Genomic DNA, 26,646 nt, shown 5'->3' on the forward strand with positions numbered 1-26,646 from the left:
TTGCTCACTTCACATTGGGACACTATTTACTTATTTTCCTGTGACTTGAATGCTTAAGTGCGTTGTGATACTTCACAGCTGGTATTAATCAATATCTAGGTAATCAAGACATATCTATGACTTTATTATTTAAAATACACTTTAAGCGGGTTCCTGTTGGGCAATTGTGTAATATTGGTGCAGGCTGGCGCTAGATGATTCGCTTTGATGAGGTAGCGATCTGACGGGATGTAGCTTTTGAAAGCCTCTGATGACCAGCGAGTCAGGGTTTGGATCCGGAGTTCGAAAGCCTTTTTGGGCGGTCGGGGTTGCCGCGCCTATGCGGAGATGCAGGTAGGCTGAGAAGGCTTGGTATATATTGGATGGGGGTCTGGTGGTCTGGTGGGCTCTTATTTGTGTGGCATTCTTGCTATGTTTGATAAAGAAGGAGATGGTTTTGGGGTCTAGGATGGAGAGGTCGGAGCAGGTTGGATGGAGTTTTGAGTTGAAAATGGATGTGTCGGTGAGCTCTGGGCATCGGAGGAAGCCTAAAAAGCCCAGGATGAACATGGTTAGGAGCGTGCATGCGGTGTGGACTGAGTAGTAGACTTTGCCAAGGGTTGGAATTGCATTCGGAAAGGACCTCCAGGACGACGGGTTACCTGGGGTCTGGGCGGGTGGGCTTGTGCTCTCTTGATACCTTTGTTGAGCATCGATGTATTGGAGATTGTACCGGCTGTGGAAGGTAAGCCGATGACGAGTTTGTGGAAAAATTTGATTCCACTTAGGTACTCTTTAGTTGAGATGGCTTGAAGGTGTCCTACTTTAGTGCGGGGGAGTGGGAACTGCCTTTATTGATACAGTGCATGGTTGCTTCCTTTTCGCAGTGTACGACGATGCTGGTGGAGGACCATTCTTTTCCCCACAAAATGGCTGTGACGACTAAAGGGTGTAGCTCTAGCAGTGCGGAGGACGAGAGGGCCTCTGGTAGGGTGCAAAGTTGCGTGGGCCAGGTCGAGGCAAACCAGTGGCAAAAGAATCTGAAAACAATGGAGGGGGGCGGCGTATGTGTGAATACAGTATCGTAAAATGTTACATGAAAATAATTATGAATGCTATTAAAATACATTTGAAGCATTTTGTGCGTTAGCATAGAAAATTGGTTTAGATTTTTTTACTTTGGTGATAACTAAATACCTTCAGCAGTAATACATATGTGTTTAAATAGATAACAGATAATGTTCTGAAACCTGGCAGGTTTACTGTGTGGCATTGAAAAAAGGAGAATATCCTGTGATTTTTGTCTCTGTCTTAATCAGATCTTCATCATGGGGGCGCTGTTGGCACACGCAGGTGAATGCTGGTACATGTGTGAATGGTCCTTCACGTACAATAACTTGCACCTTCATATGACCTTGTTCGATCTATTACCACAACAGAACAACCAAAACCAAACAGACAACACCATAGATGGAGACTAAATGGCCTTCAAAAAGCCGCCTGACTTCCTTCATCCAGCTACTTAATAGTGGAAAAACAATGACTTTTTATAGCCCACACACTATAAACAAAGATTTGGGGGTGGAGTGAAGAGCTCTGTTTGTGTGTGGTTGAGGCTTTTCCAGACATGTGTTTTTGCTGAGTAGTCAAGCATCTGGAAACACATGGAAGAAAATGAGGGCAGTAGGAGGAGAAGAACTGTATGTGGACAAAACAAGGAACAGAGAAAGGGGGATGATCATATCCATATGGTGGAGCTTGTAGCTTTTAACTTCCTGAATAGAGAGAGGGTGACACAGAGGAGAGAGAGAGCTGGGACGTCAACAAGGAGAAAAACAACTGGATGATTTGCTGATAATCTGAGGCTCTGGAAGTACAAGGAGACAACTGTAGAGACAACATGTGACCATTTTTGAATTACAGTGTGTGTGATTGTGTATGGAATGTGTTGGGCTTTTGTGAAGTTCACCAGTGGGATGGCTGGACAGAAAGAAACAGAAATACTAAACAGTCTTGAGAAAGACTTGCGCTCCGGTTTAAGCTCCAGTTAGGTCACCTAGAGGATTTCTCTCAGGTTGGTATGTTCATATTCTTTCTCCGCCATCTGGAGCTGTGAAGCACTTCCATTTATTTAGTGTGGTTCATTCTTGCATCCGGACAAAGACTCTCGGGGGACATGAGCGTGCCATGCCTCCATTCTGATGTTTCTCAGTCACAACCCTTTTATGCATATTAGATCTGGGCACTAAAGCTTGACTCCTGGCTGTAGATAACTGCCCTTTAGTGAAGTCTGCAGACATCAGCTGAACCTCAGAGGGTTGTTGCCTTTCCCTTATAAGGCGAAAGCAACTGAGCGGAAAAGTATTTGAATTTGTGGTGGTGCCTTCTCATGTCTGCTAAGTCTGATTCTTTTGCCGTTCTCGAAACATCCTGATGTTTATTGGCTTAAAAATGGAGCGTTTGTCAGTGGGGCGTGTAGCCTGCATATGAGCACAGATAGTACCCTCTGCCATCACAGTCCCGTATGTTCGTATCATCGTCTTTGGTCTTTCTTTGTTATGAAAGGTCTCACAAGTGTAGCCAAAAGGAGGAGGTGTCAGAGACTGGTGCTGGATTAACCCTAAAACCAAAATTCGCATTCTGAGGAGACCTGCTTTTGAAACTTGTTCAACACATGCTCTTGACAAGTTTAAAACATTAGAGAGTCTAAACAGAGCTGTGCTCATTTTATACCCCAAAAAGATTGTCGACTTCTTATTTAAGCATGTTTGGGGATCACCGGTGGAGACAACAACATGACATCATTTTTGAGTGTGTCTTCCTTCCTGACACATTCTCTACTCTGACTCTGATCAACCAACCAGACAGACACCAGTTTTGTCCGGGTTTTGGAAAGTAGAAGGTGAACTTTCGGACAGTCTCCCGGGATACTTGTTTTATGCGTCCAGTCACTATGACAACAGCACCGTGGTATCATCGGGACATCAGCCGTGTACGAGCCGAGGAGCTGCTGGCTCGTGCCGGGAAAGACGGCAGCTTTTTGGTGAGGGACAGCGAATCTGTGCCTGGAGCCTACGCCTTGTGCCTCCTGTAAGCAAAACCTATATTTTGATTTACAAATCATTAAACTGTACACACATGAATATAATTGATATTGTTAAACTGATTCTTGAGAGAACTTGTTATTGAAAGATTTAAAGTGATAGTTCCAAAAATGAAAATTCTGTCATTACTAAACAGCAAACAGCGGTGGCACCCATTGACATCTATTGTATGGACACAAAACCAATGCAAGTCAATGGGTTACCAACATTCTTAAACATATCATCTTTTGTGTTTTGCGGAAGAAAAAAAGTCACAAGGTTTGAAATGACAAGAGGGTGAGTAAATGTTGACAGAAGTTTCATTTTTGGGTGAACAATCCCTATTAGTTGTCAATACTCGTCTATATGCCTCACTTCCTGGCACCCAAACATTGCATATTAAATCGCTTTTGATACTCTAATTGTCTTTATTTATCATAAATTGTATGTGTGAGAAATTTGTGAGACACTGAAAAATGATGGTCCTGTATCACCTGTGGGCGTACATTTTAGGAACCACTGATCTACCACTACTTCATAGATTTTACAGCCATATGTCTGCCTTCTCCATCAAGTTTCAGCAAGACATCGACCGGTTCTTAGTGTCATACTAAAAAGAGCTACTTTATTTAGAATGCATTTGAGCTCCAAAGGATACCCAGTCGCGTACATCAGCCCCTCTGGGCCACACTTGGTCATCTTTGTTCATTCTTTTATTTTCCTCTTTTCCCATCTCTGGCCCCTGTAGGAGGGAATGAGCTCCACCGACCGCACTGCTTGCGCTCCATTGCGGCCCACAGCCAGATACATTCCTGAAGGCTGAACCCTCCAGCTCGCTGCTTGCATTCCCGCTCATTCACTCTCTTTGTTGCTCTGTTTCTGCTTCCTTTCTGCATCTTTTTTTGTGCATTGTTTGATGTGACCTGGAACCACCAAACTTACCAAATCTATCTTTTTGAGTTGTGTTGAATAATTGTGAAAGTTTTTGTGGCCAAATGCAAATCACGCAATGAGGACATGTGTTCCACAGTCACCATGGAATTGATATGGAAACCACACATTGACCCATTTATTGCAAATGATGTACCAAAAAGCTAAATATATTGAATATATATTATACTACACACAAAACCATACAATTTATACAATGTTTTTCATCTTGTCTGTATTGTTGGCATTGAACTGTCCGTCTCGTCCTTAGGTTTCAGAGACATGTTCACACATACCGTGTCCTCCCTGATGCAGATGGACTGCTGGCTGTGCAGGTGAGTTGCCTGTACTTGTTTCCATAAAACAAATAGTTAAATATCAATGTTCTTTGCAATACTCATTCAATGACTTTTAAATTACACATTGCTTCTGTGGAGCTGCAGTTTGAGATATTTAAAGAAAATAAAGTATAACAAAAAAAGGATATCAAGTGATGAATTCAATTGGCATCTGATACATTTAGTGTTTATTTAACCACACCTGTTCTATTTTATATAATCATATAAAAAAACCATTCTTAAGGGTAAATGAAATTGAGATTTTTACATAACCGGAAATCTGAACAAATAAGCTTTCTGTGGATGTATGGCTTGTTAGGACAGGACAATCTGAACCAATCTGAGGATCCAAAAATCTAAATATTGAGAAAATTGTCTTTACAGTTGTTAATCAGAGACAGTCGCCAAGTAGAAACAGGTTTGTTTTAATGCTCTCCATTGGCTCACCGCTGTAATGATGTTGGGGAGAGTAGATGTACCTGAAAACTGGAATTCCAAGCATTATATATGTACCAAACTTGATCGGGAAATTCCCAAAGAGCAGGCAGCAGCAAGCAAAGAGTGTACACTCTTCTTTTTAAAGAACCATCTCTTTCCTACTTTTTTATAATCTGAAGAAGCTTTTTTCGTCACAAAGAAATTTTTTTAAACAGAAAGGTTCTTTAGACGTTAAACGTTCTTCATGGAACCAAAACGTTCTTCTAAGCCATCAAATAACCTTTTGAAGAACCTTTTTGGTACCTTCTCCGGATCGGTTCCACCTATGTGGAATGATCTGCCCGCTGCAACAAGATCTGCAGATTCTGTAGCCATCTTTAAAAAACGTCTGAAAACACATCTCTTCCGTCAAAACCTGACTGATCAGTTCTGACTTCAATTTCTTCTCTACTCTTTATTTAAAAAAATTAAAATAAAATAAAAACTCTAACTGAGCTCTGTATACTTTGTCAGGTTATATGAGACCAGTCTTCTTTTTTTGATTGCACTTATGCTTTTGTTGTCCTTATGCTGTCCCAATTGCTTCCATTGCTTACCCAACCTGTAAGTCGCTTTGGATAAAAGCGTCTGCTAAATGACTAAATGTAAAGAGTGTATGCATGCTTCTGGCCATTTTTCTAGCAATTTTGCTGCATCCACTTTTTTCATATATTTACGGTAGGAAAATGATCTTTACTTAACATCCTAATGATTTTCAGCATAAAAGAAGAATCGACAACTGTGACCCATACAATATGTTTTGGCCTATTACTGAAAAAGTTACCGTGCTACTTATGACTGGTTTTGTGGTCCAGGTCACAATTTATTTTTAAATTCACATGTAAATTACATGACATTTATCGTGCCAGTTTCACTTCTGTAAAAAAGTGTCTTTATTCTTGTGCATATGCTGCCTTCAAAAGCTGTGTTTTTTCTGGTGCTGCACATTAATTCTATAAAAGTAAGGTGCTTCAAAAGGTTCTTCGATACTATAGAAGAACCTTTTCTGTCCGAGTCTTTTTATGAAGAACGTATTACATCCGAAGAACCTTTCTGTTCTTTTCTGTTGTTTCCTAAAAGGTTCTTTGTTGCAAAAAAAGGTTATTCAAATTATAAAAAGGTACAAAAGACATGGTTCTTAAAAGAACCTTTGACTGAAGGGTTCTTTGTGGAAGCAAAAATGGTTCTTCTATGGTATCGCTGTGAAGAACCTTTTAAGAACCTTTATTTTTAAGAGTGCAGGGCTGCTCATAGCGGAATGCAAATAATAAAATGCCACTGATATAAGTATGCATAGGATAGTAATAAAACAGTCTTGTCAAGATTTTGAAGAGGAGAAATCTTTTGTGATTGATGTCAAATCAATCGAACTGTGGACTTGTTCTCGAAAACACCTTGAACACAGGCATGTTTAAAAATAAAAACCAGACTGCATTATGGTTTCACATACAAAGTGAGAAACCTGGTTTGTGGTGACTACGGTGTGTTTTCCGCTATCAGTCATTGTTTGCAGAAAACTAATGGTTGTATTTATCAGTTTCCGTGAAGGATATTTTTGTCTGTTTTTGTTGCCTACTTGTATGAATTTTAGTCTGTCACTTAATATTTGATGTCAATTGAGAGTCCTAAAGTGATAACATTGGTAGTAGAACTGTTCTGCTGTTCATTAAGCTGCGTGTTTTCAGACTGACCTTAGTGGCATTCGCTGTCAATATTGTTTCACACAGATTCCTCCTCCACCCATGCTCTTCATCCAGTAGGGATGGAATGGATCTGTTTGTGTGGAGATTGAATATGTGTGGCATAAATGTTTCTGTGTCATGCAGTGGGCTCTGGAAGGGTGTTGGTCTGTGTCACAGAAACACCCGGTCAATAGGGGCTAGAGTTTAAATGTGCACTTCTATGGTTAGACATATACTGTATGTTTTCTCAGTCCTCTCCGTTTTCTATTTGTGTCTCCGTTTCATTTAATCGCTTTTCAAGAGCTGCATTATTTGAAGGGAAAACATGCTGTTATTTAAAATTTTTAGGGAATGGCTTTGCCAAACTGGTTTCATCGAGCATACTATGAAAATAAAAGATTCTTAAAAAGAGCGTGGGTTGTTTTATTTGCCGTGATGCTTGATGGTCTGTGTATGTGTGTGGCAGTGGGTAACAGGCTCTGGTGACTATTTGCGGGCTGTAGATTTTGGCTGACACTAAAATAAAGGCATCATAAGTAATTGTATCTTTGGTCCATGAAGTGGAAAAACTTAATTTTGGGAGTTACCCTATCTAGACTAACTTGTTGTGGCAAACCCAGCCATTTTGCCTGTTTTGTGTAACCTTTTTAGTTTTCGCTGATGTAGCGTCCAAAATTATCTTTAGTGTAGACGTTTAATAGCTCTGTCTGATTCCTTTTTAGAGTTTCAGATTTTTGTTATTAAATGGTAAATTAATTAATTCAGATTCAAAGCAATCTGATTTAGCATTTATTTTATGGCACTTGTTTTTCTTATTGAGATCTGAGTAATCATTTATTTTTACACTCAGTTTACTCAGCTAAAAGTGAACAGATGTTAGGTGTAACATTAACATCTGCCCACTTTTTCTAGCAAACATTTTTTCTCTTAGTCTTTAAATGATCACTTTCCTGTTACTAAAATGCTTTAGTTATCAGATGGATATCGTTTTATGCTTCACTTTAAATAATAATGCTTTTTTTACAGGCCCAACAGGGAGTGCAGGTGAACTGCTTCCGTACTCTCAGTGACTTAGTCGCTGGGTATCAGCACCCTCACAAAGGTCTGGTGGCCCCTTTGGTTTATCCTGTCATACGTGAGACCGACCCCAATGATGAGACCTCGGGTAAGACGCGACAATAGAAGCTCGATGACTCACAGCTTCAGACAGAACATTCAAACTAAAGTTGTCATTCTGTTTCAGACGGTGATGATGAGAAGCTGGGTTCAACATTTGCAACTTCTTCACCACGTACAACGTCCCCTACGGGCCAGCCTCCAACCTCCAGTTTGGTTGCTACTCATTTACTGCTCCAGAGGCTTCAGGACCTAAGTCCAACCAGGTATATTCACAGCTATGGATCACTAATATGACTCGATTTCATTCTAAACGACCAGTGATTTATCTTTATCCACACACACAAAACTTAACGCTGTCTCTATACATCTCCATCGAAGTGATCATGTTTATTTCTACAGTGTAAGCTGTGAGATCATTCCATTACTGGATGAGTATCTGCATGGTGATGTGGGCACGGATCTGGAAAATGTGAAGAGGGGTGCGTCAGGACTTCAGCACTTTCATTCTGTCCTCAGCCGCCTGTGCGACAGCCTGCACATGTAATCCGTAACATCACACTTCATTTCCACATCGCTGCTATTGTTCAAAAGAAGGATCTACGAATGATAAAAGTGTTCTGTGGGTTTATTTTATACAGTGAGATTGACCAAACACTGTCCAGTTTGGAGACTTTGGCAAAAGTTTTTGATCATCCTATCAGCCACCTCACCTTCTCCACATTGCAGGTATATTGAGGCAGGCCTCTGCCTGTATTATGAAGCATAGCACCACATTATGTGACTGAAAGTAACCAATCGATCTTGAATATATGATTTATTAATTATGTTATTAAGTATATTTAAAGCGGGCGTAACACACAGGGTTTCTGCTAATCTCATATTAATCTAGAGTACCTAGAAAGAAGTATTGCATACTTCGTATCTTCAAAGAGTATTTGGTTTGATCACATTCATAAAAGATAGATACAGCTTTACGACTGTTTACGACTGACCGAAAACAAACGGCGCGTGCGGGGGGGAGGGGTAAACTGAACCAAAGCACTGCGCACCCATGGTCAACAAAACACAGACATCAGGTTCACTCACCGCATGTGGTTCATGTCTGGCATTTTTTAGCGCCGGGACGGGTCCTTGTATTAGTTTCAAACGATCTCCAAATCCAGCATTATATCCACAGTTTATATAACATTCATCAATCAAAAACAGTAAACAAACCAACACCTGAACTTCGCAAACGTATGCTCTCTCTCTCTCCTGCTTACAAGTGAAAGTGACGTCTGCGCATGCTCCTTCTCCTGCTTCTCCTGCTTCTCCTGTTGTCATGCCGAGTGCTTTTTTAGGAGAATTTTCCAATACGGGTCTAAGAAAAGTTGTTACAAAACAGTTTTATATGTTCGGCAAAAACTTTCCGAAATCTGTACGCTGGGTGAGTGTATCAAGCACAGAAATACTACGTAATACCCTCAACTCGTTTTTTAAAAAGTTGACTATGTTAAGCACGAGAAGACAGCACGTTAACATTGTAAAGAAGTCAGAATGCATGAAACACCGTTGCACGGCCGCTTTAATCAATTATGTTTAATAAATGTTAGAAAAGATTGGATTTATGGTTACAGGTTTGAACAAACCCCTTACTTTGTATTATTAAAAACCTCTAGGAACTAAATCTTGACATGAACAGTGTTGGGAAAGTTACTCAGATATGGTAATCCATTATAAGTTACTAATTACATATTAGAAATTCAATAGTCTAATTATATTACTGTAAAAATTACTCTGTCCAAAAAGCATTTAATTACTTTTACTCATTGCTTTCTATATCCTACATCAACCTTGATTAGTTATGTGAATCAAGGAAAATTATGAACAACCCTTTTAATTCATTCAAATAAATGATATAAAATTACATAAAGAAGTATTATTAACTGACCAAAGTGTTACAACACATTGCACACACATATATTAAACGAAGTATTTAGTTTAATTACATCAGAAGTAGCTGTAATTCAATTACAGAAAATTGAGTAATTCCTTTACTTTCAAGGGAAAAGTAATTCAATTATAGTAACTGGACATGAATGATGCTTCAAATAGTGTCGAGAAGAGATTTGCTGTCACATTTCTAAATGGTCTGACATACATGTACATCGATGTATAACTTTCAGACACATAATGAAGGAGGTATTTTGACTTAAAACAACATAGCTCCAGAACACCCTAGCAACTGCCTAAGTGCCTTGGTAACCTCCCAGAATTCTCTAATATTGTGGAGAGGACTTTTGCATGAGAAAACAGCAGCCGCATTTACACATTGCTCTTCTACAAACATTTATATATTTAATATTGACTGACGCCATGTGAAAGATAAAAACAATGTTTAAGAAGCCATGTTATTTTTTGGGAGGTTAATACAACCGTAATACAGATAATAAAACATTCTCATTAAAATCATTCATTTTAGAAAAGTTTTAAAAGATTTGAGAACAGTATTCTGGAGGATCACATAATCATTTACGGCAATTAGCTATTTTTTTGTAATTTTTATTATCAAAAAATCTATAATACTTTTATCTCAAAATGAGATGATTCAACTTTCACAGGGTATTTCATAGACACTTACAGTATAGTGTTCTCATCATCTCTCATCTGTATCAGAAAACAGGAAAGAACCCTGAAGAGAACATGGAGAATCTAATTCACAAGCTGACTACCCTTTGTAACCTGCTGTCTTCCTTGGAGAAAAGGGTACATTACAAACATTACATATGTAAACAGCATGTACACAGAAAGTAAATTAATTTGTTGAAAAGACCAGCACTAATGATCATCGCTTTATCTTATGTTTTGGATGCTGGTGTATGTTCTGTATGTTTAACTCACATAACTAGCAAATGTCCCTTGATGAGCCATTTTTACATTACCATACTGTATCCACCAGGTTGGACAAGCATAGAAATTCATATGTTAAAGATTATCTTTTCATCAGGGTTATGTACTTATTCACACACAACTATCTATAAATACTCTGCACACCCTTGAATACATATACACAGACACAAACCAAATGCATTATAGTCTTGGCATGTTATGTATTCTGTAAAGGATGCAAGTTTATGATAATGTGTGCAATGGTGCGTCTTTTGTAGGTTCTCAAAGCATTGCAGGAGGCTGTGACGAATCACAACTTATCTTTACAACCAGCCACTCCTCCAGAGGCTGTCACAGTTACAAAAAAAACAGCCAGACCAAGTCCTGTGCATAGCTTTCAGGTAACACATCAGTGCCCATTCTCCAGATCAATAACGTTGAACTAGTTTTTAGTCTTGTTTGTGTTCTTGTGTTAAGGTGAAGGTGGTAAGATACGGCAGGCAAACAGTGTCAGTAGACGTACACGCAGGAGTGCTGCTGTTTGACAAGAAATCCGCCTCATTTGGCATGGAGACTGTCACACACGACAGGAGTGAGTTTACATTGCATCACCGACTGCCACTGTTGGGCACACTACTTTAAACTCGATTTCTAAACTTCTTTAAATTATTTTGAGAAGTTAGCCTATGGTCTGCTTCCCAGAAGAAATGTTTAGAAGAAATTAGAAATGTTTATGCCAGCCTTACTTCACTTCACACTGGCTAAAGTAAAGCTACTTTCATTAATATAATTATTTAATATATTATTCTTTTTTGATATATATATAAATACATGGTATATTACAAATCTGATTATAATCTGATGTAATATAAAGCAAAATTCTTTTTTTTTTTGCCAAAAAAAGGGAATATTTAATACCCTCAGGATCAATTAATCGAATAAAATATGATGCATATTTTTTATTGGACAAAAATGGGGGGGGGGTGGTGTTGTATGTAACGTGTCCGACTTGCCAATGCCTTTGCGTTAATAATAAAGCATTCGCGTTTACAATACGAATAGTTCCGGTACTCCAGATGGCCAGTCCGCCCCTGGTCACGGCTGTAGGCCTTCGGTGGGATGGCCGTTCTAGACTTTGACAGAATGTCCTACTGGTCAGTCCGCCCCCTACTGTGCAACATACATATACCATTTTAAAACATCCTTAATATACTTGAATAAATGTTGGACATCACTTTTGGCCCACGGCTGTATATGAGAGTTTTTCTAACACCGTTACTTAATGAAAAATACTTTTCAAAACTAGCTTTTACAGTAGCAAACTGTTACACGTTTGAGAAAATGTAAAGTTAGCAGCGTCATAGGTTTTAGTTTGTTACTTTTTCAGCATTGCTGTCTACAGTACAACATTCTGTGAAAACTTTATGTCTTAAATATCCCTTGCTATCATAAAAGGCTTGTAAGTTCTGTAATTTTTTGTGTTTTAGTCGTGCAGCTGGTAAAGTTTCAGAAAAGCCCTGCAAAGCTGAAAATGGTAATTGACAGTCATCACAACCCTCCAAGAGAACTGGTATTTGAAAGCATAAAGGTGGGAAGTAAGACAAAAATTATGTAAGTAAACTAAGTAAACACATGTCAAGGAAGTGCTGATATGTCGTGCTGTAAACGATCCTACAGAAACGAGAAGCCTTTTGTCGCCTGCTGCAGCTTATGAAGGCAACTCACTCAAAACAGTTTGAGCTTGACATCATCTCTGTGTTTGTCGGCACATGGAACATGGGTAACAACATATAGTCATAAGTCATAAAGCATGCTAACATGAAAATAAGTGCTAATAAGTATTTGTATGTTGCAGGACGCAGTTCTCCACCTGCTTCACTGCAGTCCTGGGTTACCTGCTGTGGTCTGGGTCTCACCCCGGATGAGTCCATTGCCTCTCTGCCTCATGATATCTATGCAGTAGGCACTCAGGACAACCCACAAGGCGAGAGAGAGTGGGCTGAAAACATCAGAGCCACACTCCGGAGTGCAACCAACATAGAATTTAAGCAGGTCTGATATTATAAAAAATCCCAAATCCTCATGTTTTAGTGATTTGTCCGGCAGGTTTTACTCCCTGATTACAAAATAAACAGGCAGTAAACTAGAAGCCAACTGTACACTTGCAGCTAATGATGCTACTGTAAGGGCAAGCGACAAAATGCACTTTACTTTTTAGATATGCCTTACTTAGATCTGATGCTTCTTTATATGAGGGGTCAACTATTATAAACTGGAGCATCACGCGGACTGCTTCCCTTATTTCCATTTTGCAACATAAATTTAAAGAAAATACATAAATAAATAAGTGAATACTTAAATATGGAAATAAATCCATATTGGGGAAAAAAATGCATAAATCAATTAATGCAAAAAAATACAGAAAATGTCATAAACAAACACAGAAAATAATTACATCATAAAATGTATCGTAAATAAATCAGTTATTAATTAAATAATACATTATTTGTTTAAACATTTATCTATTTATATATTTTCTTATTCTTTTAATGCTGGTTTGGTGTTTGAAGCACATTGAATGAATGGACTGTGTTTTCTGTGTTTGTACTGTAGGTGGCAGTGCAGTGCCTCTGGAATATCAAGCTGGCTGTGTTTGTGAAACCAGAGCATGAAGGATGCATCAGTCTAGTAAACACAGCTAGTGTGAAAACTGGCCTGGGAAACACACTTGGTACACATTTCTCTCTATCTCTCTCAACAAACTATAAACTAATAAAACATATTTTTCTAACCCTTTCTTTGCATTCTTCTTGACGTATGACCATATGATAATCTTACTATTTAGACTAGATGATTTTTTCTTTCTTGGTGTTTACAGGAAACAAGGGAGCTGTAGGAATTTCTCTCCTTTTCAATGGCACCTCGATGGGCTTTGTGAACTGCCATCTGACTTCTGGTAGTGATAAAGCACTGAGGTAATCACACACATCTTTAACATCTTTCTGCCATACATTTACACTTTTCTTTAAGTATGAACCATCACATCCAGTGTTATGAGTCTGTTGTATGTAAAAGTGTCATTGTCTTACTTATCGCAGGAGGAACCACAACTTTCAGGACATCCTCAAGCTTCTGTCTCTTGGAGAAAAACAGCTGAGCACGTTTGACATCAGCCTTCGATTTAATCATCTCTTTTGGTGTGGAGACCTCAACTACCGCCTGGACCTGGATGTGCTGGTCACAAAGCTTATCTCTACTATCATTCTGGCTAGGATTTAGTTTAAAGTCTTTTATTTCATCGCTCTTATTATTGAATCTATAGCCATTAAAACATTTATCCAAAGAGACACTTAAACTGTGGTCTTTGTAAACTTGTTTTCAAGGCCTACTGTCCCTAACCGTGTTCTCTTTTTTGCAGGACATATTAAAACACTTATCAAAGAGAGAATTCGAGGAGCTGATGTGTGCAGACCAATTGACTAGAGAGCGGCATAAAAGAAAAGCTTTTTTTAACTTCAGTAAGGACCTTCACTGCTTTTGTTTTCCAGATAGCAGACAGAAACATGAAATCAAAAGAGAAATACAGTTCCTGGGTGCTCTAAAATATTTATTTCTTGTTTTCTCTGTTAAGAGGAGGAGAAGATTTTGTTTCCACCCACCTATCGGTATGAACGTGGTTCTAGAGACTGCTATCTGTGGCAGAAAAGGTCTAGTGGGGTAAGATTTTAGGTTCATTTTTTTACAGTGATTTCTCAAACCTTTATTTATAACGTATGAGTGGTTCAAAGGTCAGTGTGTAAATTTTTGGAGGATCTATTGACAAAAATGCAAAATAAAATACATATCTATGTCTTCATAGGGGTATAAAGACGCTACATAATGAGGCTTTATGTTTTTATTACCTAAGAAGGAGCTAATTCTATTTACATACATACATACATATTTACATAGTCCCCTTGCATGGAATTCACAATATTGTTTCTACAGTAGCCCTAAATGGACAAACTGCTCTACAGAACGTTTCGTAAATATGTGATGACATCTTAGCCCTGTGTCAGCCGTTGTGGTACTTCGAAAGGGATGGGTAGTGGTGGAGTGAGCTGTTGGTTGCAATTTGTAACCTCACCACTAGATGCCGCTAAATGCCACACATTGGCCCTTTAATGATCAAAATAAGTGATGAATATTATTATGTTTATAATGTTATTATATCTTTTCATTCTTTAATGATTTATACAATTTATCTGTCTGTTTTGAATGTACACTATGCATTTTATGCATTACACACATATATGAGCACAAAATAATAAAAAGTAATTTGATTTCTGACCTTTCTTCAGGTGCAAATCAATGGGCCTTCATGGTGTGACAGAGTTTTGTGGAAGTCCTACCCAGAGTCTCACATCACGTGTACATCATATGGTGAGTTCAAACACGCAGTGTCAAACACATCTCAATTGACAAGTCAAGTTCAAACTATAAAGGTATTTTTGATCTCTTATTACTAATTTTGAAATGATCAAACCACACGTTAATCATAAAAATAAATACATTGCTTTACAAATCACAAATGTGGTTTCTGTAGGGCCCAACTAGATATTACTGTTGCATAAAAGGTCAAGCTAAAGTGCTTAAAGGAACTCTTTTGTTGGTTTGAACTTCAGCTTGAGGAGAGTTACTCAAACACGGGATTGCTATTTTTGAAGCATTATGGAAAAAATGTGTGTAGCTGCATTGTACTGCAAGGTTAAGTTTGGGTACAATTGTACTCTCTCCCACCCTTGTCTGTGACTCACAAATAAGAGTCATATCCTGTACTGCTTGAATTTAGCCTCTTAAGGAAAGGTCTCCAACAGACTTTATTCCAGTGTATAAATACGGTCACAGACATTACTGACGAATATTTACAAATTAGCATTAAAAAGACTTATAAAACAGTAAAGAAAACTTTGTATGTGATTATGTACATAAATGTGGTCGTCTATTTAAGATAAAAGGATAAATAAAAAGAGAAATAAATAAAAGAGGGAGGTAAACTAGTTTCTTTGCCCACCTGCAATCAACTTTTCCCTTACACTAAAGTCTAAAAGCATTGCACTTTGTTTCTTTATCTCTGTCAGGTTGCACAGATGACATCTTCACTAGTGAACATTCACCTGTGTTTGCTACTTTTGAAGTAGGAGTGACATCACTGTGCCCCAGAACAGGTATGCAGTCTTTTGAGTTTTCCAGAAATGACCAACAGGATCTGTAGGAGCATATTAGGTTTATTAGGAGTTGCTGACCTTACAGTTCATTATTCTGTTTCTCTTTGCTACACTTGTTGGACTTGTATTTTAAAGCTAGCTCATAGTAACAAAAAGGTTTTCAGAAAATAACTTTTGCAAGTGTGTTAACTACTTCATCTCTAAGCTGTAAATATAAACAAAGTCTTTGAAAGGAGTGTTTGTTTACTGTTTCACTTGATGTCATGACCGTGTCACGGTATTCTTTTCCATTTCTGTTGATGCAGTTTCAGAGGTCAAAGAGAGAGCCAGCATTGAGCTGGAGTCAGTTGAAGCCATAGTGAAAACTTCAAGCAAGGCCAAGTTTTTCATCGAGCTCCATTCACGCTGTCTTGAAGGTATCTTGTGCAGTAATAAAGTTATTTTTAACTGAAGCTTGCGAAATAAATGTGACAGTTTTTTTTTGTGTCCTCATCATTTTCTCTCTGTGTAGAACCTCGCCGTTCTTCAGAAAATGACTCACAGCATTGTGAGGTGCCTGGGTTTCTCAAACTTGGCTGGTGTTCCAGACAGTTTCCTAAGGTTGTGATATGCATCATTTGGTTCAGTGTAATAATTTGTGAACTACGTTTTATTTCATTGTGTGAGAACTGAGAACTGAATATCTAACTGAGCAATTTGTATGTTGTCAAATAATAAGATGTATGTATTTAAAAATGAATTGTATTGAATCTTTGTTTCCTTCCTGTTTTCAGCTTCAGCCAGTTTTCTCTGATATAGAGCATCTCCGGGATCAGCACTTGCTATTTTCTGTGAAGTCATGTGATGGCTTTGAATCATATGGTACAAAGTGAAGCTTACATCACTTTTAAAAACATTTCTCTGGAACGTTCGTTGTGTTTGAAACCATTACCTCAACTAAGCGCTTGATACAGTTTATGTGCACATATCACATCCTCCCAATTCTGGTGAATTAACTACCCACAGCTGATAAGTCATTGCTGTATTTATTGTGATATTTCTTTTCAGGTGAGTGCTGTGTGGCTCTTTGCACTGTTATGGGAAAATCCTCAGAACTATTTGAGACGTGCTTGACTCACCGAGGGGAAGAGATGGGCTCAATCAGAGGACGAATCAGGGTCTATGTACCACCAGACTGCAGAAGAATCCGGGAAAGAATCTACGGTGGGTTATCCACGTGGCCTTAGTCTGTATTCTATCACTTCCTCAAATACTCTCTGGACACTTTTCCCCTTAGATTTCTTTTTGTTTTGGTTCCTCTGTAACTTTGACTCTGGTTTTGCTTTACTATCTACCACGGCTTCCCCTTTTGGCTCCTGCTGTCTAATCTTGTCCAGATGCATCCTATATTGAAACATAATTCTTGAAGGGAGAGTTCACCCAAAAATGAAAATTCTGTCATCATTTACTCACCCTCGAGTAACCCTGTATCAAATCTGTATAAACTTCTTTGTTCAGACGAGAAAGATATTTGGACGAATGCTTGTAACAAACAGTTCTTGGCCACCATTGACTACCATAGTAGGAAAAATGACAATTGTACTCAAAGTGCCTAGAACTGTTTGCTTTCCAACATTCTTCAAAATATCTTATTTTGTGTTCAACGGAACAAACTAATTTATACAGATTCATTTGTCCCTGCCCTGTGGAAAAAACCATGGTAGCTAGTTTGTGCTGGTTTAAGATGCCCATGTGCTGGTTTAAGGTGGCCATGTGCTGCTCCTAAGATGGTCATGTGCTGGTTTAAGGTGGCCATGTGCTGGTTTAAGGTGGGCATGTGCTGGTTAAAGCTGACCATGTGCTGGTGCTAAGTTGGTCATGTTCTGGTTTAAGATGGTCCTGAGCTGGTTTAGGACCAGTTTAAACCAGAACATGATCAGCTAAGGACCAGCTTTAACCAGCACATGACCAGTTGAAACCAGCACAAACCAGCTTCCATGCTTCAAAACCTACCTAACCAGCATATGCTGTTTTTTTCAACAGTCTGGCCATCTGAAGTAGAGTATTTATAACATTTTCACATTTACAGAATGGCTTTGTGTTGAAAAGAACCTGACAAAGGATCCCATGTCTCCTCCATCCAGTGCATCTCCGACACAGTGAGTCAAATACAGTCTCTATATTGGTGATATTTTCATTCACATCAAGTTTTCACATTTGACATTAGGCTTTCTGACTTGACTTTGCTTCCTTTGCCTGCTGTAGAACTCCATCTGTCCCACACACTCCAGTGCCAAACAGCTACACAAATCCTGCTTACTTCATCTTCGAGGGCATGCCTGTGTTGCGAAAGGTTGAAGAGACACCTACAGCCAGCAAAAAATCCCAAGTTTTGTACGATAAAGACACTGTGATACAGCTCCCTAGAGTAACAGGAGGCCAAAACCATGGTAAATTGTCTGCTCGGCGGTCCGACTTTACGGAAATCGAGATCCCTGGCTCCCTACCGCCCCACAAACCCTCTTGCGATAGCCAGAGAGAACTGCCATCTCCCGTTTCCTCATATCAGCTTTTCCCAGGACCAGATGTCTCTCCAAACACACAGCAGAGACACAGCACCTCAAATCCATCTTTACCATTACAGTCTTATAAGAACAATATGGATTCAGTCTTATCAGTCAAAAAAGTCCCAAACTCCTACATGAACCATTCGATCTTTTTACAGGACGTCCCACTGAAAGAGAAAATCAGAAAGGATTATCACAAGCTGAACCAGGGTCAGCCCATGCCAATGCGAAATGGACCAAAGCCCTATAAGTCCACTAGGGTTCCCATCCATACACCTTTTGAACCCTGGACGGTTGAACAGCCGACGGCGGCTGCAGGTGACAACTCGCTTACAGCCCTTCAAATTGCTAAATCACTAAGTGAGGTGGATTTTCAGCCAGTAGACAGGCAGTACCAATATCACGAGGTGTCACCTCGGCAAAGATACCAGGGGTGCGATTTCAGTTTAGCTAGTGAGAGAGCCTACGGATGGGAGAAAGAGGTGAGCTGGGTTGTCATCTGTTGTGTTGCAAATACAGACTCTAGGGTTATAATCAGACATGACATCGTACATTTTAATGCTTTGATGGAAATGTGCTAGCAGGTCTCAGTCTTGCATGGAGCTCCAGAAACAGTGTGGGAGCTGCTCAGCACCCTGGGTCTTCAGCGCTACACTCTGGACCTCAGCCGCAATGGCTGGGACGATCTTGATTATTTCAGGTGAGGCTGAAATGTTGATCCGTTTTTAAAATTGTAAAAAAATAAAGAAAAAATCCTAAGATATTATAACAGTTGAAGGTAGTGAAAGATGTCTTTTCTGCTGTTGCCACAGTGGAATTACAGAGGAGGAGCTGCTTGCAGCGGGGGTGACCAACCCATCTCACAGACGTAGAATCTTGGATAACCTGCCTAGGATCATGAGAGCCATGTAGAATGTCATATAATACCGTGTCCTATCGTGACAACTTTATAAATAACAAGTTCAATGTTTGCCTACTTAATAAATATTTTTTAAAGGTACTGCGTGTCATTTTTTGTAGGATCTTTTGACAGAAATGCAAAAAATTATATATCTATGTATTCAGAGGTGACTTTACATAATGAAGCATTAGAATGAGCTATTTCTATTTACATACACCGCAGATCCCCTTCCATGGAATTCACCATGTTGTTTCTACAGTAGCCCTAAATGGACAAACTGCTTTACATGGCGTGTTTCATAAATATGTTGTCTCCTTTGGCAAAGAAGCGAAAACAGGAAGACATCTTAGTCCTGTGTCAGCCACTGTAGCGGTTTGAAAGGAAGGGGTGAAGTGAACCGTTGGTTCATACACTGGACCTTTAACTCTCCTTCGTAGTATGTTTAGAAATTTACCACAATAAAGAAATGGTTGAATAGAAAATTTTAAATTAAAATTACATAAATTAAAAAGGAACAAAATAATCACTCTCACTCTTCAGCATTCACAAGTTGTTGATAAACACATGTGATTCTAGCCCCGCCTCCTGCTTCCAATTGGCTAGACAGACCTCTTCATGAATCCATGTCCTGAACAAGATTTTTTCCCCTGGGATATAATACTCATTGTATGACACCAGTTTATCTGCTTCTTATAAAATGATAAAACAATCACGATCATCCACTTTACTCTCCTTATTTACGACATTGACGTTAAGTGAATTTATGTTATTTAATTGTTATCATTACTTTAGATCAAACTGATGGCTTTATAAAGTTACAGAGACAAAGCTATTTAACCATCAGTGACCTTTTGAGTAATGTTTTACCACAAAAAATGTAAAGATGGGTCGGCTGATTTAAGCCCTGGTATATTCTTAACTCCTGATATTGGCGTGCATAATGTTTTCTTATTCACAGTCAATATTTGAGCCCCATTGAATTGTGTAAAAATTAATAAACCTGAACAAATACAGAACAAAAGGTTATTTAGAAAGAAGCATGGTTTCAGAAAAATATGTCTGCTTATAGGAAACAAACAATTCCCAGTTTAAGTTTGGAACATCATAATATACAAAAATTTCTTTAAACATTTTATGATGGATCGCAGGTAAGTTTCTGTGTGTGTTTTCTGCAGACATGTCTGACTTGAGCTATCTGTCTTATATGAGCTAGACATGACAAGAGTGATTTTAAGCAGACTGTTTTCTCAGCGGATCTACGTTAACATTGCATAACCGGCCCCCAACTTACATTCCTGTGCAATTCATTCTTCCCCAGAGCTGAAACTCTATCAGGCCAGCATTGATGTCAGGCAAAGGAAGTGTCACGTCCCATATACCGGTAAAGCCAATCTCACAATCTTCTACACAACTGCAGATTTTATTTCATGACACACAGTAAATTGTAATTTAATGTGCATTTATATAACACTCCAGCTGCATGACATAATATTGCACAGCCCAACGAGTTTTGAAACTTTTTTATAGGCTATCCAAACACAGAATATGTGGTTTATTGCTGTATTTTTTATGCCGGCCAACATCATAAAATAATTATCTGAAACATTCTGTGTGAACTTTAACTTGCTAAAGTATATGGTCACGCACTCTGTCATAGCACCCACAAGTTCGTCACAATAAACGGTTTTCCAATAGGTCAGATGAGAGAGCATGGTACTAAAGAAACCAAGGTTAATGGTTCGATTCCCATTGAATGCACATGCTGATAACATGTTTGGCCTTTGGGTACAAATGTCTGCAAATTGTAAGCATGTAATGTTTCTTTCAATAGCCTTTTGCCCTGCTGATGTAGACACAACTACACACAGATTTTCCCTCCATGTTCACAATCATCTTACCTGAGCAAATATTGAGCTTGCATTATTTACATACAGCACACCGTTTGCTATCTAAGTGTCTAATATAAATGTGCCTCATACGCAGACCTTATTTATTTACAAGGGCAAATGTAGACTATATGGTGTTAAATAAATAGTTTATGAGTGCTTACTGCTGTGTGACAAAGTCTCATCACGTCGGTTACATGGTGTTTTTACCTTTTACTAAATATTAACTTTAAGCAAATATGCTCCCTGATAGCTCTTGGGAAACACCGGAGTTGTTCCCTGTTTAAGATTTTAAGGATATTGAAAATGCACACAAGTGCTAAAAAGTAGCTTACCATCCTGTATGCCTCCCACCCGCTTTTGCACACAGTTTATGCAGGAAGTGAAATTACAAAAACTGAAATCAAATTATGGAAGTTTTTAAGTGCTTGTTTTGACAGCTTGTATCAAACACAACATCTTTTAATCGTAAAGTGAAGAGAGTGTTTTGTATTGCGGTCAAAGTGTAAACTGAGAGAGAAATCTGTTGGAGGGGACCTGTAATTGTGCTTTAAGGATTATTATCTTAATACTGGGCTGTATCATTCAGAGTGAGCTATAAGATAATGTTTAGAGGACATGTTTCGGCGGAGTTTCTGTTTGATAGGCTGAGATAACATGAAGTGATAAACCTAAGGATGACACTGAGGTGATCTGAGTGATATGAAACGTCTCAGAACTGGAGATATAATGAGTAAAAGCTCAATTCTCCATTTTATGGGCATATGAGGAGTCCAGATGCAAAAAGTGCAGTCTGACATTTTCTTATAAAATGATTAGACTACTTTTATAAGGCTCTGTTGTTTATAGGCTATTTAAAATGTTTAAACTTAAATGGTAAAAGAGGACGTATATTGCCATTATAAGGGAAATCACTGAACTCAAATAGAGCCTGATAGAAACGCAAATTTCAAAAGAAAGTTTCAAACATCACTTAGAGGCTTTTGCATCAAAAGTCTTCTTTGTTTTAATAAATATTTGAGGAAGCAATATCACTCATCTGTTGTCGTGATGATGATCTCTATCTCCGCCCACCTCATGTTTTTCAGTCCGACAGATCTAGCGGCACCAGCTTAAATTTTCAGTCGGGGAAATCTGCCTTCTTAAACGCGTTTGAAAGACATCATTCAACATCAGTCATCTGCGTTCATCCTCTGATGTGTGAAAGACGTGTTGACTCATTCAGCTGATCGGTAAGTTACTCGAACACGCGCATCTCCGCGTGCGTGCGCTTCTTTGTCTATCATTAACGCATTCTCTTTTCATGCTCTGAATATGACAAGCGAAAGTGTGTAGTTTGTTTATTTGTGATTTATCAATAAAAACTATTTTTTATGTTAAATGAGAGCAAAGGGGAAGTATAGGTTGGCTTAGCACTTCTTCAATTTTCTCAGATGAGTAAAATGAAACTGTTTGTATTGGATATGAAAATAAATTTGTTTTTTATACTTTCGTAGGCTAGTTCAGTTTAATGGATTAAGGCATAATGTTTTACAATACCTCTTAAATATGCTGTGTCTATATGAACCCTAGAAGCATTGTTTTGTTTTATTTGTATAGTAAAACCACAAGTAAACATGATGTTTCAATTAAAACTGGTGAAAATGACAATCATTCTGCCAAACACTTTTAGTATAATAAAACCATGGTTCATTTTCTTAAGGGGTGTAATATGTCTAAAATTGGTGAAACAGCGTATTCTTATCTTTTTTCTTTAACAGAAATGAACTCATTTTCAAAGGATGGTGTCTCAGGGAATTTCTCCTTTTCTGCCACCACACCCATTCCAGTGGTTTCTGGAGAAACCAACAAGAGCTGCCGCTTCAATGAGGAGTTCAAGTACATCCTGCTACCTGTATCATACTCACTTGTGTGTTTCCTGGGACTGGTACTGAACTCTGTGGCCTTGTGGATGTTTATTACTAAAATGCGACCATGGAACACCAGTACTGTGTATATGTTCCACTTGGCCCTGTCAGACACACTGTACGTGCTCTCCTTGCCCATGCTCATATATTACTACGCAAACCGCAGTCACTGGCCATTCGGCGTTTTCCTCTGTAAGGTTGTGCGCTTTCTTTTCTATGCAAACTTGTACTGCAGCATCCTTTTCCTCACTTGCATCAGTGTTCACCGTTACCTCGGCATCTGCCACCCCATTCGTACTCTCTCGCTGGTGAAGCCGCGTCATGCCCACCTGGTGTGTGCCGTGGTTTGGATAGCGGTGATTGTCTGTCTGGTGCCTAAGCTTATTTTCGTCACCACTTCTCAAAGAGATAATGACACATTGTGTCATGATACCAGCAGCCCGGAACAGTTCGATAACTATGTTACTTACAACTCAGTGGTAATGGTGCTACTGTTTATTCTACCTTTTCTGGTCATCGTGGTTTGCTATTGTCTGATGGCACGGACCCTCTGCCAACCCAGAACAGGCCTTTCCCAAAGTAAACAGAGTGCCTCCAGCCGAACGAAGTCTATTAAACTTATAATAGTGGTGCTGGTCGTGTTTGCAATCTGTTTTGTGCCCTTCCACATCACACGCTCGCTGTACTATGCATATCGTGTTTTAGACGCTGACTGCAAGTCTCTTAATATTGTCAACTTTGCTTATAAAATCACTCGTCCCCTCGCCAGCATGAACAGCTGTTTGGACCCCGTACTTTACTTCCTGGCAGGCGATCGCTATCGATCTAAACTCCTAAGAGTGTTCACAAGAAAGACACCTAAGAGCAGCTCCGATCCGTACGTGCACTCGCCCCCTGAAAAAAACCTTGGATCTGCTATTAAAAATCCAGATGCTCAAGTCAACAAAGAATCTAAACTGTAGCGCCAGACGTGGATTTTGGAAACATAAAATAGACTCCTAATGGGTTTTCAGTCCACAGCCATATCTTCTCAAGCCACGGAGACAAACATTTGAAATAAGCCAGGACCATTAGATTGTAAACACTACAATGAAGTTTGAGGAATCTCTTTGGAGAATGGATGTGGTTTGCTTCCTTTGCACTCCTAAAGCTGTTTTTATCCAGTATTACTGTTAAGGTAGTGCAGCTCTATTATTAAAGCACTGATGGCCAATCACCCCTAGTTACTGTTTTGAAGAAATGTTTAATGTTGGTCAAGAACGGACATGACAGGAAATAGATACTGCCAACACTGAAAACAAGACCTACTGTTAATGCCAGAGATGGACTTTGGTCTATAACTGTTAAGACAAAAATGCCAACCTGTTTTGTTATGTTATTTGTTATTATCTGCACTGTTAATAAGAACACAAAATCTTTAAAAAATGAGAGATAAAGTGCCTATTTGAGTTAAACTTAACAGCTGGAATCAGGAAAAGCGGGAAGGTTGTGGGAGAGGCTGGAAAGTCAACAAACACAACCGCAGTCTGTTCTGCAGATATCCCCTCCTGGCCACTCTTATTGTATGGCTGTTTTTTCATTTGGTGGAGGAGCTGTAGCTACAGCTGTGCGGCTTTACATATCTTTCAGCCACTGCATGACGGTGGAGCTGAATGAAGAAAAAGGAAATCAGATCCTTTTGAAATATAGCGGGGAGAGATTTTCTTGATGGAACATCTGTGGGATCGATTTTGAGTGTACTTATTTTCTTTTTGATGTAGTTTCTCTTTATTAAATTGAGATGATTTTTGCAAGATGGGATTGTCATGTAATACAGTTTTTATATCGCTACACATACAGTCCATAGATATCAGTGCCCTTCATAATGCCATAGTAGAAGAAGCTCAATTGACGGATTGGTTTCATAAAGAACCCTTAACGGTAACACGTTACAATAAGGTGCTATTAGTTAACATTAGTAAATGCTTTAGCGAACATTAGCTAATAACGATTAGTACATGGTGCATTAACTACCAGTGACAACGTTTGATTTTAATAATGTATTAGTAAATGCTGAAATTATCATGAATTAATATAAATAAATGCTGTAGAAGTATTGTTCATTGTTGCATTAACTAATTGTTAACAAATAGCCACTTATTGTAAAGTGTCATCCCCTTAACATCCAAATAACCTTTCTGTTTCACAAAAGGTCTTTAGATTTTTAAATGTAAGAAAGAACTGGTGCTTATGAGAACCTTTGAGTTGATGGTTCTTTGGGGAAACAAATATGGTTCTTCTATGGCATCGCTGTGAAGAACCTTTTGAAGCACCTCTATCTGATACAAACAAAATGTGACATAATTACTTTTTAAGACTTCTTATTTCTGTTAATAACTTCTGTATTTCTCTTGCACTATAAAGCAAAAATTGCAGCTCCTCATTTACATTATGCATGTATGTATTCTTGTGTACTTTCTGTATTTATCCTTGATGTCCCCACCTACTTTTATGAGTATTTTTTACCGGGACTATAAAGTGTATTGGGTGGTTGTGCAAGAAAAAATCATCTTTCTTTGTGTGTTTGAGAACACAGGGTCTCTCAGGGGAAAAGCTCATCATTTTGGTCAGTAGATGTCCTCAGTGCTGTTTTCATTTTTTAATATTGAGAGCTTACTCATCTCAATTTATTTCGCCCAATAAATATACCTGTTGGCTGTTTTTGTGAAATAGAAGAATAGATGAGTTGTTGAGATCATGAATTGTGGAAAATCATGGATGGGGTGGAAAGTTTATGAAAGATTAGCATTTTTCCATCTTTCATTAAAATCATATTTAATGTATGGATTTAAATACATTAAATATGCACATACTAGTCAAGTCATCTATATTTAGGGTAAACAAATGTCATGTGGCCTTGACTTAACTTCCAGTAGATTTAAAATTTACTTAGTATAAAATAATTTGATTTAGGCTAAAGTAATTTAATTTAATTTTAATTAAATACACACTCAACGATTTTATTGAAACTAAACACAGACCGGTAGTGAACTTCGGGGCAAGCGTGTGCAATATGCACTGCATATGATAAAGCTGTCTATATACACTGCAGATTGGGTCAAAGCAACCTCACAGAATAAAACAGATAAGTAAAGTATTACAGTATTAAACATAAAAAAACTGTCAATATGACCAAAGCTTTCATGTATGTCTTATAATATAGAATCTAACGTTTTTGTAAGTTATTATTAGATACTTGAAGCTAATTTTAACAATGTACCTGCATGGTATTCCTACTTTTTTCTGTTCTTTATATGTTTGAAATATTATATGGTTATACAAATTTAATTGGTAATGTTAAAGGTAATATTTATTTTTGTCCGCTCTTTCTAATCCTTCTTCCAGATGCCTTTCCCTTCCTATTTCCCCTGTTTCTCTATCTGTACTTGTCTTGTATCCACTCATCCTTGTGGAGAGAGCCACTGGGCCCAAGGACACGGGCTGGGGGCTCCTGATAAAATTAATGCTGTGAGCACTGTGATACAATACTCATACAAAACAAAATCCAGCTGTAAAGAAAAAAGTGACTCCCTGAGAGGCAACATAACCTTAGAATATTTTTTTATCTGATAACAAAGGCACATGTTTGAGACCGTAGTTTTTTTAATGATTTTCTTAAATATCTGTGTAATACACTTTATGTTTTGAGATGAGATAATGATTTGTGATTCTTCTTAGTCCTTT

At 38.4% G+C, this 26,646-nt stretch overlaps 2 protein-coding genes across 4 annotated transcripts; both read left to right on the forward strand.

The window, feature by feature from the left end:
• The first annotated feature begins 1,623 nt into the window (after positions 1-1,623).
• Positions 1,624-19,229, forward strand: inppl1b (inositol polyphosphate phosphatase-like 1b). Of its 3 annotated transcripts, none has more exons than XM_056769478.1 (27): positions 1,624-3,069; positions 4,264-4,327; positions 7,516-7,654; positions 7,733-7,871; positions 8,008-8,148; positions 8,247-8,334; positions 10,264-10,353; positions 10,755-10,877; positions 10,954-11,068; positions 11,964-12,064; positions 12,154-12,256; positions 12,332-12,528; positions 13,090-13,207; positions 13,355-13,451; positions 13,575-13,713; positions 13,895-13,994; positions 14,108-14,193; positions 14,817-14,898; positions 15,597-15,683; positions 15,989-16,099; positions 16,195-16,283; positions 16,457-16,544; positions 16,731-16,886; positions 17,752-17,821; positions 17,928-18,711; positions 18,811-18,929; positions 19,042-19,229. In XM_056769478.1, the coding sequence occupies exons 1-27, from the start codon at positions 2,918-2,920 to the stop codon at positions 19,139-19,141; spliced, it is 3,678 nt and encodes a 1,225-aa protein (XP_056625456.1). In that variant the 5' UTR covers positions 1,624-2,917; the 3' UTR covers positions 19,142-19,229. The 3 variants fall into 3 exon arrangements, with proteins under 3 accessions (XP_056625456.1, XP_056625457.1, XP_056625458.1); XM_056769479.1 differs by having other exon boundaries at positions 18,814-18,929; XM_056769480.1 differs by having other exon boundaries at positions 13,575-13,707.
• Positions 19,230-21,351: 2,122 nt separating this feature from the next.
• p2ry4 (pyrimidinergic receptor P2Y4) lies at positions 21,352-26,539 on the forward strand. Its single transcript, XM_056769481.1, has 2 exons — positions 21,352-22,248; positions 22,777-26,539. The coding sequence occupies exon 2, from the start codon at positions 22,779-22,781 to the stop codon at positions 23,883-23,885; it is 1,107 nt and encodes a 368-aa protein (XP_056625459.1). The 5' UTR covers positions 21,352-22,248; positions 22,777-22,778; the 3' UTR covers positions 23,886-26,539.
• Positions 26,540-26,646: the final 107 nt, after the last annotated feature.

Source organism: Triplophysa dalaica, chromosome 16, assembly GCF_015846415.1.
Source record: "Triplophysa dalaica isolate WHDGS20190420 chromosome 16, ASM1584641v1, whole genome shotgun sequence".
NCBI lineage: Eukaryota > Metazoa > Chordata > Actinopteri > Cypriniformes > Nemacheilidae > Triplophysa > Triplophysa dalaica.

Bases quoted from the DNA above. Each gene is read 5' to 3' on its own strand.
- inppl1b (XM_056769478.1), top strand. From the start codon at position 2,918: ATGCGTCCAGTCACTATGACAACAGCACCGTGGTATCATCGGGACATC. The intron at 16,545-16,730 runs GTACAAAGTGAA...ATTTCTTTTCAG, and splicing joins TGATGGCTTTGAATCATATG to GTGAGTGCTGTGTGGCTCTT. The intron at 18,930-19,041 runs GTGAGGCTGAAA...CTGTTGCCACAG, and splicing joins GACGATCTTGATTATTTCAG to TGGAATTACAGAGGAGGAGC.
- p2ry4 (XM_056769481.1), top strand. From the start codon at position 22,779: ATGAACTCATTTTCAAAGGATGGTGTCTCAGGGAATTTCTCCTTTTCT.